The 14,867-nt window shown below is 57.0% G+C and overlaps 5 protein-coding genes across 5 annotated transcripts; 4 read left to right on the top strand and 1 right to left on the bottom strand.

Annotated features, from left to right (window-relative positions):
- Positions 1-1,486: 1,486 nt before the first annotated feature.
- Positions 1,487-2,817, top strand: V2A60_005215 (phosphotransferase family protein; the record flags this gene model as incomplete). The annotated part of the gene is made up of 3 exons (XM_083256527.1): positions 1,487-1,585; positions 1,686-2,302; positions 2,403-2,817. 3 exons carry the CDS (start codon positions 1,487-1,489, stop codon positions 2,815-2,817), a joined length of 1,131 nt encoding a protein of 376 aa, XP_083112653.1.
- A 694-nt stretch (positions 2,818-3,511) lies between these two features.
- On the top strand, positions 3,512-6,012 carry V2A60_005214 (uncharacterized protein; the record flags this gene model as incomplete). The annotated part of the gene is made up of 2 exons (XM_083256526.1): positions 3,512-3,833; positions 4,019-6,012. The coding sequence occupies 2 exons, from the start codon at positions 3,512-3,514 to the stop codon at positions 6,010-6,012; spliced, it is 2,316 nt and encodes a 771-aa protein (XP_083112652.1).
- Positions 6,013-6,664: 652 nt separating this feature from the next.
- V2A60_005213 (kinase-like domain-containing protein) lies at positions 6,665-9,337 on the top strand (the record flags this gene model as incomplete). Its single annotated transcript, XM_083256525.1, has 1 exon — positions 6,665-9,337. The coding sequence occupies one exon, from the start codon at positions 6,665-6,667 to the stop codon at positions 9,335-9,337; it is 2,673 nt and encodes an 890-aa protein (XP_083112651.1).
- A 375-nt stretch (positions 9,338-9,712) lies between these two features.
- Positions 9,713-12,703, bottom strand: V2A60_005212 (telomere length regulation protein-domain-containing protein; the record flags this gene model as incomplete). Its single annotated transcript, XM_083256524.1, has 1 exon — positions 9,713-12,703. The coding sequence occupies one exon, from the start codon at positions 12,701-12,703 to the stop codon at positions 9,713-9,715; it is 2,991 nt and encodes a 996-aa protein (XP_083112650.1).
- Positions 12,704-13,275: 572 nt separating this feature from the next.
- Positions 13,276-14,797, top strand: V2A60_005211 (NEDD8-activating protein UBA3; the record flags this gene model as incomplete). Its single annotated transcript, XM_083256523.1, has 5 exons — positions 13,276-13,278; positions 13,338-13,441; positions 13,503-13,508; positions 13,577-13,656; positions 13,731-14,797. The coding sequence occupies 5 exons, from the start codon at positions 13,276-13,278 to the stop codon at positions 14,795-14,797; spliced, it is 1,260 nt and encodes a 419-aa protein (XP_083112649.1).
- Positions 14,798-14,867: the final 70 nt, after the last annotated feature.

Here is a 14,867-nt window from a genome sequence, read left to right as displayed (position 1 = left end):
GTCCCGCAGCTTTTGCGGCATACATCGAACGCACTCGTCACTGTGAAGGCTATGACGACTGGCTGGCTGGCTCCTTTCTGCCAGCTTCTTCGGTTTACTTGCGCCGTCCGTGCTCGAATTCTTTCTTAGGCGTACTGGAACTTTTTAAGGGGTATGATGACTTGATTTGGGCTGTGGTACAGTGTGCGACACAAAGCTTGGCTCGCATTGGGTGCACTGTGGATTTGGCGAATGGTTGCAATTAAGGGGTGACTTTGATGCGATGGATACCCCTCAACTGCTTGGCCGATGATGTTCTCTCTCTTGGTCTGGGATCTGGAGCATACAACAGATTGTTCAACGAGGTTGGAACTGGAGCAAACGGAGTCGGCGAATGCTTCGGGACAGCCGCTGGGCTGTACAATGAACTGAAGACGAACAACGAAAAACAAAGAAATATCAAGTGAGGCAAAAAAAAAATTGGCTTTGCACAGAGAAGGGAAATGATGTGGTGGACTTGGAGGCCACTTGATAGGTGTAGACGAAATGTCGGAGAAACAAGTTGAGTGCCGGGTCACTCACATACACTATATTCATTCTTATTTACTTGTTTTTGCTTTTTGAGCAATGGGATTTTGATATTTCTCTGTTTGGGTGGCGGGTTATAGAAAGCAATGGCTGGTTTGGTCCGTCACCGGATGCACGCCTCGGAAAGGATACTACTTTAGCTGCGTTGAGTTCTTTTCATATTTTGGGAAATTGTTACCATACATTCTGGCCGTAACGCAGTGCCCGCGTGTTGTGTACATTACGCCGTGTTTGCTGCTGACATCGTAGCCTTGATGATGTGTCTGCCCTGGCACGTCTGCTGTATAAGTATTGTATGGTGCCCTGTTGGCAAAGTCATCCCGCCCCGGCCGACTATTAACGATAGTATAGCACCTGGAATTATCATCAACATGGCAAGCGATCTGAGCGTGGACGTGTGGAGAGTCGGACATTTGGGGAAATCGCCGGCGTTATGCAGTCCAACAGGCCTTTCCGTCAAGAAACTTTCATTATACCCGTTTTTTTACCACTACTAAGTATGTACTTACTATTACAGTACTTATTCGGGCCGCGGAACGACGGTACTGGTTGGTAGTTAGTCTGGGGGAAAGTGTGGGGCGGCAGGCGCTGTCAAATGGCATCGCACGGAGAGAGGCAAGTAGCCTCGGCTTTCTGGCTGGCTCATCTCTATAATCCTTGTATGAGATGCGCCAGCGTTCGTCTGGTCTCTGGCATAAACTCGCGCAAGGTCGCTCTCATTCCATTCTACCGCAAGGAAGCTGCTGCTCGAGGTCTGTACGGAACGAGCGGATGAGAACGTTGCCCAGCTGCTAGAGCTGTAGCCGTCCACAAACGGGTACTGCCTAAGTAATAACGGCCAGGTAGAGAGAGAGAGCCTCTCACCCCGCCCTATACACATCACCACCCCCTTTTATCCCGTGACGAGCCATTGGACATCATGGCAGGCAAAATCAGACAGCCGATTGACGAAAAGGCATTTGCCAAATACGTGGATGACAATGTTCCGGAGATCAAGACGCCTCTGCAGCTGAAGCAGGTACGTTTGCCCCCCCCCGCCCTCCCGTGGAAGCAGCCGGCCGTATGCCAGCACTCCTGCACCCGTGTTGCTCGCGCTGACATGCTCACGCCCTTATCAGTTTGGCTTTGGCCAGTCCAACCCGACGTACCAAATCACCGACGCCGCCGGCAACAAGTTTGTCATGCGCAAGAAGCCGCCCGGCAAGCTCATCTCCAAGACGGCGCATAGGGTCGATCGCGAGTACCGCATCATCCACGCCCTGCGCGACACGGACATTGCGGTGCCCCGGGCGTACGCGCTGTGCGAGGACGACAGCGTCGTCGGCACGCCCTTTTACATCATGGAGTTCCTCGACGGCCGCATCTTTGAGGACTTTACCATGCCCGGCGTCGGTCCCGAGGAGCGCACGGCGCTGTGGAAGGCGGCCATTGAGACGCTGGCGCGCTTCCACACCGTCGACTTTCGCCGCGTCGGCCTGGAGAGCTTCGGCAAGCACGCGGGCTTCTACAGCAGGCAGGTCCAGACGTGGACGACCATCTGCGAGATGCAGGCGCAGGTGGCCGACGTTGAGACCAAGGAGCCCGTCGGCCAGCTGCCGCACTTTGAAGAGATTATGGCCTTTTTCAGCGACGCCAAGCAGCAGCCCAAGGACAGGGCTACGCTCATCCACGGCGACTACAAGATTGACAATGTCATTTTTCACAAGACGGAGCCCCGTATAATCGGTATTCTAGAGTGAGTGCAACCCCCCCGACCCCCAAAATGTCCCTTTGGTTAGGAATGATTCCCTCCATGGCAACACAACTGACCACTGTGACAAAAACCAACAAAACAGCTGGGAAATGGCTACCATCGGTCACCCCCTCTCCGATGTCTGCAATTTTCTCACCCAATTCTACCTGGCCCAATCTTCGGGCGGCGCGCACCTCGAGTCAGCCGCCTTCCTGCCAGGCAAGACGCCCGGCCTGCCGCAGCCCGACCAGATTATCCAGTGGTACGCCGACGCCTCGGGCTACGATCCGCGACCAGACGAGAACTGGGGCGCGGCCTTTAGCCTCTACAAGCTGGCAGGCGTCCTGCAGGGCATCGCCGCGCGCTATGCGGTGCGCCAGGCGAGCAGCGCGCAGGCGCAGTCGTACGCCGCTGGCCGGATACCCATGGCCGAGTTTGGCTGGCAGTACGCGCAGCGCGCACAGCAACAGGGAGGAGGCGGAGGAGCAGGAGGAGGAGGTGGCAAGTCGCGCCTGTAATGCGGCGCTCAAAGAGGGCGAGAGAAAGCCTTTTTGTTTCCTTGACATGGACCAACATAGTTTCCAAGACTCCTACGATCAATAAAAATAAGCGATGCATACGTTGACTGATTGGTAGCTGATTTTGTGAGGAAATGCATAAATATTCACACACAACAAGACGCAGGACGGGTGCGATCGATGATGGACTGAGTTGGGCTAGTGGGGGCGCCACTGACGATGGATGGAACCCTGCTACCCTCCAACTCTCGTTCCGCCACACTGGTCGGGTCTTGGTCCTGTCCGTGACTCGTAGAACCAGGTTTCACCCTGCAGCCTCGATCTATCCTCGCCAAGCATCATTGTGCAGCTTCATTGTCTGCCGAAGGAATTGGAATTATATATATTTTTTTTAATTCCGCGCGTCAACATGCTGCTTGTTACAAAGACCTGAAACGGCAGCCCTGGAAGGTAGAAGCAGTGTTTGCCCAATTCAATTTTTTTTACTCTCCTCGCCAGACCGATTGTCGCGGCCGATAGCAAGGACAAAGAAGAGGAGAAAAAAAAAAACGGAGGAAAAGACGAAAAAAAACACACACCGACGATCATACCGTTTCCCGGGTCAACGAGTCACGCCTGTTATTTCTGCGCCGAATCTATAAAGAGCAAAGGGACAAGGAGAATAAAATCAATTAAAAGGACCCAGAGGCGCAACATGACGCAGCGACCGACGCGGCGACGCATCACGCTGCAGCCGGCAGCCTCCCTCCACGACGAGGAGGAGGAGGCGGCGCAGCGCCGGCCGCTCCTCAGCCGCATGTACACCGACCACGGCGACGACGACGGCCTCTACAGCTGCGTGACCAACCCTCACAGCCACCTACCCGTGTACACGACGATTCACCGCATCCGCCGCGACATTACCAGCGTCGTCGAAGACTACCTGAGCCTGGAGCAGCTGCGTGACGTGCGCATCAACATTACCGTGGTGCGGCCGCTGGTGGACAAGTTTTACGAGCTGAATGACCTCTCGATCGGTACGTCGGACTACTTCCTTTGCTCTTTCCCCCTTCCCCCCCTCCCCCTCCTCCCCAGGAGTATAACCCGGATAGGAGGCTTTCCGGAGGGTAGGGGAGAGCGAGGCAACGAAAGAGCCACCACAACCCCTCCTCCCCCAAATTGAAAGTAGAAACGAACTAACAACGATGGCTTTTCGACATAGTATACTGCTTGCTGGTGAACCGCGCCCAGTTCCTCGACGAGGAGTCGTACTCGAGCAACCGCCAAAATGTCAACTGGACGCGGGCTACGCTGTGCGAGATCATCGCGACGCGCATCCTGAGGCGCTTCGGCGAGGACCACGACGGGCGCGAGGGCCTGCTGTTCCTCGCGCACGTGCTCGTCGCCGGCTTCGATCCGTACCAGAACGCGCCGCCGCGGACGCGGGCCGCCGCGGAGCGCCGCATCTGGCGCGGCTACCACCGCACGTTGCCCTCGCTCGAGGTGGCCATCCTGACGGAGAGCAAGCACTTCCTCAGCTCGACGACGTGCCAAAAGGTCGTGGCGGCCATCTACGAGGGCCGCGTCATCTACACGCCCTCGACGCAGTGGGACATCATCCCGGACCACTACAAGCTCAAGCCCATCTCGCTCTACGACCCGCGCGGGTCGCCGCTGCTCAACCAGTACCGCCTCATCGTGCCACGCACGCGCACCATCCTCGAGGCCATCCAGTTCGCCATCCTGCTCGCCCTATACACGGCCCTCATGGTGATGCGCGAGCGCGACCGGCTGACGGTCACGGAGTGCCTCTTTGCCGTCTACGCCTTTGGCTGGGGGCTGGACCAGTTCGCGACGCTCATCGCCCACGGCTGGAACGTGTACACGCAGAACCTGTGGTCTTTCCTCGACGTCGGCTTCGTCTTTGTCTACAGCGTGTACCTGGTGCTGCGCGTGCACAGCTTCCGCACGGGCCTGCCGGGGCCGGGCGAGCAGTCGTTTGACATCCTCGCCCTCGCCGCGCCGCTGCTGGTGCCCCGCCTGGCCTTTACCCTGCTCTCCGACAACCTCGTCTTCCTGTCCCTGCGCTCCATGATGGCCGACTTCTTCCTCCTCACCGCGCTCTCGGCGTGGTGCTTCTTCGGCTTCCTGCTGTCGCTGCTGTGGCTCGGTGAGGGCGCGCACCCCTGGCTCACCATCTCCAAGTGGATGATCTTTATCTGGTTCGGCCTCGATGGCACCGGTATCCAGCGGTCGGCCGAGTTTCACTGGTTGCTGGGGCCGAGCCTTATGGTGGCCTTTGCCTTTCTCGGCAACACGCTGTTTCTGACGATTCTCGTCTCCATGCTGTCCAACACGTTCAGCATTATCTCGGCCAACGCGACCGCCGAGATCCAGTTCCGCCGCGCGGTGCTGACCCTCGAGGGGGTCAAGGCCGACGCCATCTTTGCCTACCAGCCCCCGTTCAACATCCTGGCCGTCTTCATCTTCCTGCCGCTCAAGTTCGTCGTGAGCCCGCGCTGGTTCCACAAGATTCACGTGGCCGCCGTGCGGCTCGTCAACCTGCCGCTGCTGCTCATCATTGCCGTCGCCGAGCGCCGCATCAGCTGGGACCACCACGACTACAAGTACAACCCAGGCGGTGGCGGCATCAACGAGACGATTGGGGTCCGCAAGTGGTTCTGGCAAAAGTGGCAGCTGTCCGCGGGCCGCTACATCCGGTCCGTGTTCGACGAGCCCCCGCCCGAGGACGTACGCGACGACATCGCCGTCGACGACCCTATGACGCACCACCTCATCCGCCGGCAATTTACGCGCCAGACCACCGCAGGCAGCATAGATGTCCGACAAGGCCGGCAGCAGCAGCAGAATCTGCAGCAGCACAGGAAGCCGTCGCGTAGGGACTCGACGTTTCCTGGGGTCCGCAGGAAGCTACGCGGTTCCTTCTCGGCTGCCGAGCAGGAACAGGAGAGTCTAGAGGACCGATTGCACGCCATGGAAAAGGCCATGGCACGCATGGAAATCATGCTCGCGCAGCTGGTGCCGGAAACGCAGGTGGGCGGCGATGAGGAGCAGGAAGAGGAGGATGGCGACGACGAGGCTCTGGGCGAGTCGGCCATTGATGCGACGTCGGAGGACAGCTTTCCGGCCGACGGCGTCTCCGATAAGGATGAAGAGGGAGACGGATTTGCATTGGAGAGCTCATTCAGACGCTGAGCCTGCAACACATACTCGAGTAGTTTATAGAAGATAATATTATTGTACATAGGTGCCCCCGGCAACCCTTCCAATACCACATCCACATACCTATATCCAAGCTATTTGTCCTTGCTGCTCATATATCATCTTGAAACTAGAGCGATTTATACTACAATAGACTGAATCCGGGTAATTCTGGGCCAGTCACCAGGTATTTGAAGCTCGTGCTTTGCTGCTCAGAACTGTCCATGGACAGCACTTCAGGTAGGAGCGCGGCATGGAGGGTACCTCCACCGTAAATGCCCCTGTACAGGTGGGCATTCTAGCGCCCGATAGCGAAGGCCTCTAGATCCTCTAAGCGGCTTCTAGTGGCGTTGGTGTTGCCCCCCCGGCTAAACTTCGCCGTCGCGTCACATCTCCCCTGGGATCTGATACTCTCAACCTCCGTGCGCTTCTGATTAAAGAAAAAAAGCAAGGACAGAGAGCAAATCACACAAAAGACGTTGGCTGACCTGGCAGGCAGGGACTTTCTATCGATTGGATGGCCTGCAAGTAATAATGTGAGCCGCGCACTCTGTCTCTAGACGCACATTTTGAGCTCCCGTCCTGCGCGCCATTTGGTCCCCAACTAGGTACCCGTTGCCCTTTCTCCGAAGAAGGCCCAACCATGATGGCCTCGCTACAGGTCCGCGGCCCGGACTACTCGGCCACCAAACAGAAGGCGTTTGAGGACGCCAAGAAGATGCAAAAGGCTGTCATCGAGAGCTGCAAGAAGTCGGGCAAGGAGATTCCCCAGTATCAGCTGTCCGAGCTCATCGGCAAGGGCAGCTTCGGCCGCGTCTACAAGGCCAAGTCGCTCGCCACGGGGCGCCTCGTGGCCGTCAAAATCATCGACATTGAGGAGAGCGACACGGTCAACCCCAAGCTGGCCGACACGTACAGCGACCTGCTCAAGGAGATCAACGCGCTGCAGCGGCTCAGCGACAGCGGCGCCAAGAACATCAACCATGTCCTCGAGGCGCTGCCCGTCGGCCAGTCCATGTGGATGGTGACCGAGTACTGCGCCGGCGGGAGTGTCGCCACGCTCATGCGCCCGACCGCGCCCGGCGGACTGCAGGAGAAATGGATCATCCCCATCCTCCGCGAGGTCGCCGAGGCCATCCACTGGGTGCACAGCCAGGGCATCATCCACCGCGATCTCAAGTGCGCCAACGTCCTCATCACCGAGGTCGGCGATGTGCAGCTCTGCGACTTTGGCGTGGCCGGCGTCATCGAGACCAAGTTCGACAAGCGCACAACCTTTATCGGCACACCTCACTGGATGGCACCCGAACTCTTTGACGAGCAGGCGTCGTATGGTACCGAGGTCGACATTTGGGCTTTTGGTTCCATGGTCTATGAAATCGCCTCTGGTCTGCCCCCCAATGTCGCATTCGGGATGGACTTTTCGAAGCTGGGCACGCATCTGAAACAGCATAGCCCTCGTCTGGAGGGCGACTACTCTACCGGTCTGAAGGATCTCATTGCGTACTGCTTGCAGCACGACACGAGCAAGCGGCCCACCATTGAGCAGATCCAGAGACACAGGTATATATTGAACACGGAGAAGGAATATCCCACGTCGGGACTGGCGCACTTGGTTCGAGCATTCAAGCTCTGGGAGGCTCAGGGTGGTGATCGCCGGTCACTCTTCTCCGCCGGCGGTGCCCAGGGCCTGGCCGACCTTTCGCCTGCCGCCATGGCCAATGAGGAATGGAGCTTCAGCACGACGGCAGCCTTTGATCAGCAGGTTCTGAACGACGGCGACGCGCAGGATGTGTACGACGTGTACGGGTCTGATGTCGAGTACGCGCAAACCGAATTCGACACGACGAAACCGCAGAAGCCAAAGTCACGGCGCCGACCTCCACCGCAGCACCTTGCTGCATTCAAAGCCCCGTTGGAAAAGGTGTTTGACCCCAACACGCTTTCCAACTACGAAGACAACTCAAGAGCATACTATGGACGGATGTTTCAGCCGCCACCCCAGCAGCCGGCAACCGGGGCCGTCGGCAACGGATCAGACTTGCCGCTTCGTGACGATAGTGCTCCGGCAACGGATGTGCGAGAATCTCTCATCGACCTGGACGTCTCGCTCCACGGAAGCGACCTGTCGCAATTTGTCGACATGAATACCATGCGTGCGAGCGAGGCGCGGCCCGGCGACTCGCGAGCATCCCTCGACTACGAGTTCATCGACTCTCACTATACGTCTGGTCCACTCAGCGACCCTGCCGACCTCAGCGCCAATAACCGGAGGACGCAAGACTGGAAATTCCCTACCATGGCAGCGCCGCCCGCCTCGGCCAACCCGGAAGTGTTTCGCTTCCCGTTCAACAACACGCCCCCGGCGCCCGACTCGGGTGGCGGCCCCCGACCCGCGCTGCTGCACCGCCCAACGGAGCCTGTCCTGCCCTCGGCGGGCTTCCACGACATGGCCGCGGGCGTGCACGGGCACTTTGACAACCGCGCGTCGGTTGGCTCCCTGATTGATCTCGACATGAGCTTCGCCGACACGGGCGCGGCGGACATGACGCGGCCGTCGACGTCGCACTCGGACGTGGGCTCCATGAGCGGCTCCGAGATGGGCGGCGCCGCCAACCCCTTCGAGCTCGAGAAGCACGCATCGCTGTACATGATGCCCGCCGCTTCCTCGACGCGCGAGCCCTCCCTCTACGTCTCCGACGGCTCCGAGTTCTCCTTTACCGGCGGCAACGAGTCCATCACCACCGTCGACGACCGCTTCAGCATGCACAAGCGCGACATCTCCGTCTCGAGCGATCAGCCGAGCATCAATGCCGGCACGCGCCCCTACTCCTTGAGCGACTTTGCCGACACCGAACCCGAATCGACGACTCCGCCGCCACAGACGGCCCTGGTCCGGCCACAGCAAAGCGGCAGCGGTGCTGGCTTCCCATCCGCTACATTTCAGCCACCTACCCAGCCGCCCACCCAGCCGCAGCCGCCACCGCCACCGCCGCAACAACAACAGCAGCAGCAGCAACAACAACAACAGCAACAGCAGCAGCAGCCGCAGCAGCAGCAGCCTCAACAGCAACAACCACAGCGCACCCTCTCGGAGAGCTCGTCGACCGACTCCACGGCAGGGCTCCCCATGTTGCCGGCGGCTCCCGCGCCGCAGGTGCTCCAGGGACAGGCTCACACTGACGCCGTCAAGTATGAGCTGCGTCGGATGGCCATGAGCCTCGGCGACCACCTCAATTTTGCCAACAATTACCTGTCTAGCCTTCCCATCAGGCGTGGCAGCACGATACGCATGGAGACTTTCGGCGAAGAGTCCTAGGTAGCAATCCACAATGATCAAGAAAAGCCAGTATTCAACACAATTCATTTTTTTCCAGCGTCTTGGTATTAACTCACGGGTCCGATTTGGCCTCAATCGCGGCCTGTTCTTCCTCTTTTTTTGATTTTCTTTCGACTAGCTTCATATCATTAATGTATTCGGGCTACATAGATGACGGCGGGCGTGTATCGTTATTGGATGGAGATTATGGGGCATGAGAACTCTTGGGAAACAGGGAAATGGGATGAAAAACGGCATATGAGAGATGTATAGCATGAAGATATGTAGAGACAGAAAAGTGGCTACAGTATTATCTACCTCGATAGGAACGAAATGTACTAATACGCAGTACTACTCTATCCAACGTGAAAAATATCATGAGAAATTCGCCATGTCCCCCATCAGTAACGCCTGGTACCGCTCCACCACCTCGCCCAGCTTGATGAGCACACCGGCCGCGAGCATCTTGACGTCGTTCTCCTCGCCGCCGGCGTCGTCGCCGCGTATTCTCTCGAAGACGCCAGCGACCCATTCGCGCGTCTCGAAAATGTCCCTGCCGTGATCCTCGCACAGCCGACGCATGCCGCTGCCACCGCCGTCGTCATTGGCCTGCAGCAGAGCCGCGAGCGCGATGAGCCATCCGCGGAGCGCGCCGAGGCCCTCAAGGACGTGCACCCGCACGCCGAGCAGCAGGTCCCAGAGCTCGGCCGTCATGCGCGGGAGGGCCAACGTCGCGGGACCGCCGGCGGCGCCGACGACGATGCCTAGCGTCTGCAGATATAGCGCGAGCAGGGCCGGGTTGAGGACGACGCGACGCGCGGCATGCAGGGCGGCTTGAAAGTGCGCCGTGAGCGGCGCAAAGAACGACTGTGCAAGCAAGGCGGCGGCAGTGTTGGGGACGGCGCGCATCCGCGGTCTGGTGGCGAGGCCGCTGCTGGTCTTGCGCTTGTACCGTGCGGTGAAGCTCTGCAGCTTGAGGACGTCCGGGCCGGTGGCAGAGTCGGCGGCCGTGGCGGCGAGGGGCGCGAGGAAGTCCGCCATCAGCGTGTGCGACATGGACTCAATGGCGTTGGAAGGGAGCGCTTTAAGCTGACTGCCGTCGGTCGACTGCGCCCGGCCTTGATGGGCAGCGTCCAAGTATAATTGCTGGATTTTCTCCGGTAGTTGCTTGGACGGGAAGTCGGCGGATGTCTTGAAGGTACCCGTGTCGAATCCGGCCACTTCTCTGGATGCCAGACCTATGGAAATTAGAATGGCCGTGCGTTGTGACAAGCTGTAGTCGCCTTCGAAAAACGTTCTTGCAAACCAGGGTGCCATGCTCCTAGGCTGTGCGACCATGAGAGCGACCATTCCTTCTAGTTGAGTTTCGCTAAAGCCTTCGAGCTCGAATTTGTCTTGTAGGCCGACAAGGATGCCTGCCAGCTCCTCGGCGTGGTCCTGAACCTCTGTGCCATAATTTGCTTTCCGTCGAATGAGTGATGGCGCTGTCTGGAGTGCCAGCTTTTGTTTATCATAGTTCTCCACATCCCTAAAGTAGGTGATGAGGTCTCGAATGTACACAGGCGCCTTCACTTTGTTACGCTGCACAAGTTCCGCATCGTCTTCCGAATCTTCAGGGTCGGACCCTTTCGCGTAAGGCACTAAGTCGTCATCCCCATCATCCGAGGAATCTAATTCCTCAATAATGGCTTTCGGTAGATTGGCAGCTGCGGATGGTTTCGGCGTTCGTTTCTTCTTTTCCGACCTCGCTTTCTGTTTTGATGAGAGGGCAGAAGATGTCACAAGCTCAATAGATTGAGAAGCTTCGCACAGGTCATCAAATGTGCCAACGGGATCGGAGAGATCAGTTAGAGACTTGAGAGACTCGAATTCTTCAGTTTCCGTTTCGTCCATATGAAAATCGAGCTTGTTTTTACCCTTGTCAACAAGAGTAGATAAAGCCTCTCCAACAACCATGCCAAGAAGTCTAGTCCGCTCCTGTGTGGACGCAATTCGATTTGAAACACCGCTCATATAGGCACCGGACCTAACAAGCATGGTCAGCCTGATTGGAGAAAGCCTGGAAACGTATCCCGCGCTAAGCAGAAGAACTTGAGTGTGAACCTCTTGCTGTAGGATGGCCGCGTGCTTAATGTATAATTGATCGCCGAATTGATTGAGACTTTTTTCAAGGACTGAGGTAATGGTATCCTTGTCTGTTGCTAGAGCCGCCAATACAGCTCGCCGAATACCGATTCCATCACCTAAGCCAGCACCGGATGATGATGTGCACCAGGAGACTAAGAATGACTTTCTTGACGGGTCATCCCCGATGATTGTGTTTATGATGCCGGCCACAGAAGAAACCGTCTTGTTTTGTGAATCATTGTGGATATTGATATGGCTCAGAAACCTCTGTGCCAGGTAGTCGAGCAGAATCTGCATGATCTTCTTGGATGTCGCAGGCTGCTGGAAGCAGAGCTGTATGAAGGTAGCAGGATTTGATTTGGATCGAAGTAAAAGCTCGTCTATCAGTAATTTGACCAAAGCATTTTGATATCCTAGAGACATTGCTCTTTGTAGGATATCATAGCAAGATCGAAACTCCAAATCTGTAGAGGCCACCCGTGCCCAAGATGCGATGTTGACGGCAATCCATTTGACGTATTCTCCACCATCGGCAATGAACCTGCCTGTAACTTTGAGTTTGTTGATTCCTACGACATTGGCAGCCTCCGAGGCGACTGAAAGCACACGACTACTCGACAGCAGACTATTCAAAGTCTGGAACTGTAATTTTCTCAGTGCAACGTCCGGCAACTCCCTCACCGATGCAGCCCATATCTGACGGATGACACCCGGTCTTCTGAGAAGCGACGCTGTAACGTCTAGAAAGACCTGAAGATGAAGATGAATGTCTTGCGATGGAACATCCTTTTTTCTGTGTCGAGACTCGACCAAAAGGGAGTTGATATGAGCGACAACGGCATTCAGTCCAGTGACATTACTCAAAGAACGCAATAATAGACCGGCATCGCTGTTTTCTGAGACAGAGCCATCGGAGGAAACTTCTGAAGATTCCAGTAGCAGGGTCCAGTAGTTTGGAGTGATTTCGGTGACGAGGAAATGAACAGCGGCCGCGGTTTGAGGACTCGGCTTGCCAATGACGCTGTCGCAGTCATCGCATAGGAACTTGAGTGCAGATATCAAAGAATCGTAATCTGGCTGATTATTAAGAATCTCAACAGCACCTTCCAATGTAGCGACTACCGTAGTAGCGTGGCTTTCTTTTTGTCTTGCTTGTATATGTGCGACTGGCTCGGTCTCATCCTTGCCCTTGAGGTCCTTGAGGTAGGTGGTGCTAACCGGGGTGAGGAAGTCGTCCATGGTACGCGGTCCCGTCTAGTCTTCCGGCACCAAGTGTTTCTCAAGAGAGACGCATGACATCAAGCCCACTGTCCTTTCAAAGGGTTATTGACGCGCGGGGGAGGTAACGTGCCTGAAATGTTGTAGCGTTGAAAAGTAGTCGCCCGTTACTGCGGGATGAAGCTTGTCAAACGCCGCCCCACCAAAGCGTGCCACTGCAGCTCGAGATAGCTGGTACGAAGCAGGGCGATGAAATGCGCAACCGCAACATAGAGAAAATCCGAGAGTGGGCTTCGTTGTCAAGACAATCTGTGCCGCTTGAAAGTAAAGTAAGTATGGCGAATAATCTGAGTCTTTCAAGCGCTCAGGTTTCGTTGAACATATAGGCGTCTGTGTGGTTGGGTTCCACAGTGCTGAACTCACTACCATGCAAACCAGGCAGTATCAACCGCATCTCGCATCCTGCATCTACACCACATCCAGCACACTTTGACACCCTACGCCTTTCTCGCCACCCTTTGCGTTGAAAAAATCATCTGCAACGGACCCATGGCTGCAGACATCGCGGCTCCGGCTGGCAGTGAGGCAGCGCGATGGTAAGATGCGCCAAGCTTGTTTGCGCCACCTCAAACAATTGCCGAAGCTCACACGACAGTCCAGGAAGTACATTGACACAATCCGCAAGGTTGCGGGACCGTACACCGACCCAGATGCCATTTCGGAGCCGTCGCTTCAAATGTTTAGCAGCTTTAAGGTTCTGTGAGTACACGGCAGAGCTCGTGCTGTGGACGACGCATGATGAAGACTAACGAGTGCTTAGAGTCATGTATGTATCAGGTATTGCCTGAAGATTCGAGCTTGTCGGTGCTTTAGACTAATATGACACTCCCTCAGTGGTGCTGGCGGCTTAGGATGTGAAATATTAAAGAATCTGGCCATGTCCCAGTTCAAGGACATTCACGTTATTGATATGGGTGCGTTTTCCCTCAGGCTTGCTGTCGCCACGCACGACCCGCGACATCTACTGACATGAGCAACGCGCGCCCAGACACAATTGACATATCCAACCTCAACCGGCAGTTCTTGTTCCGCAGCTCCGATGTGGGCAAGTTCAAGGCCGAGGTGGCGGCGCGATTCGTCGAGCAGCGCGTCAGGGGCGTCTCCATCACGGCGCACAACGCGCGCATCCAGGACTTTGACGCCGAGTTCTACCGGCAGTTCCAGCTCGTCGTGTGCGGGCTTGACAGCATCGAGGCGCGGCGGTGGATCAACGCCATGCTCGTGTCCATTGCCGAGGAGGCGGGCGACGCCGACGGCATCAAGCCTCTCGTCGACGGCGGCACCGAGGGCTTCAAGGGCCAGGCCCGCGTCATCCTCCCGACCATCACCTCGTGCATCGAGTGTCAGCTCGATATGCACGCCCCGCGCGCCGCCGTCCCGCTCTGCACCATCGCTTCGATCCCGCGCCAGCCCGAGCACTGCATCGAGTGGGCCCACGTCATCGCCTGGGACCAGGAGAAGCCCTTCCCGCAGCTCGACAAAGACGACCCGGCCCACGTCACTTGGCTGTATCAGAAAGCGCTCGCGCGGGCGCAAGAATTTGGCATCCCGGGAGTTACATACGCGCTCACGCAAGGCACCATCAAGAACATCATCCCCGCCATCGCCTCCACCAACGCCATCATCGCCGCCGCTTGCTGCAACGAAGCTTTCAAGATCGCCACCACATCGGCGCCTTGCCTCGGCTTCGACAGCAATTACATGATGTACTCGGGAAACGACAGCATCTACACGTACACATTCAAGCACGAGAAGAAGGATGACTGCCCCGTCTGCGGCAACGAGGCCCGCCCGCTCGACGTCGACCCTCGCCTCACGCTGCAGGACCTGCTCGACTCGCTGGCCGTCCGGCCCGAGGCCCAGCTTAAACGGCCCTCGATCCGTGCCGAGAGTAAGACGTTGTACATGCAGTTTCCCGAGGGCCTCGAGAAGCAGACGCGGCCGAACTTGGACAGGACGCTTGCGGAGCTCGGGCTGGAGAATGGGCAGCAGGTCGTCGTCACGGATCCCGCGTACCCGCTCGAATTCAACTTTTTCCTCAGATTTACGGTATAGATGAAGAACGGTGAGACCATCTATAGATATAGAAAACATCGTGAGCAGCATATATAGCGGCTGTTTTTGG

This window comes from Cordyceps javanica, chromosome 3 (assembly GCF_051103115.1).
Source record: "Cordyceps javanica chromosome 3, complete sequence".
NCBI lineage: Eukaryota > Fungi > Ascomycota > Sordariomycetes > Hypocreales > Cordycipitaceae > Cordyceps > Cordyceps javanica.
This window is presented reverse-complemented; position numbering and strand designations above follow the sequence as displayed.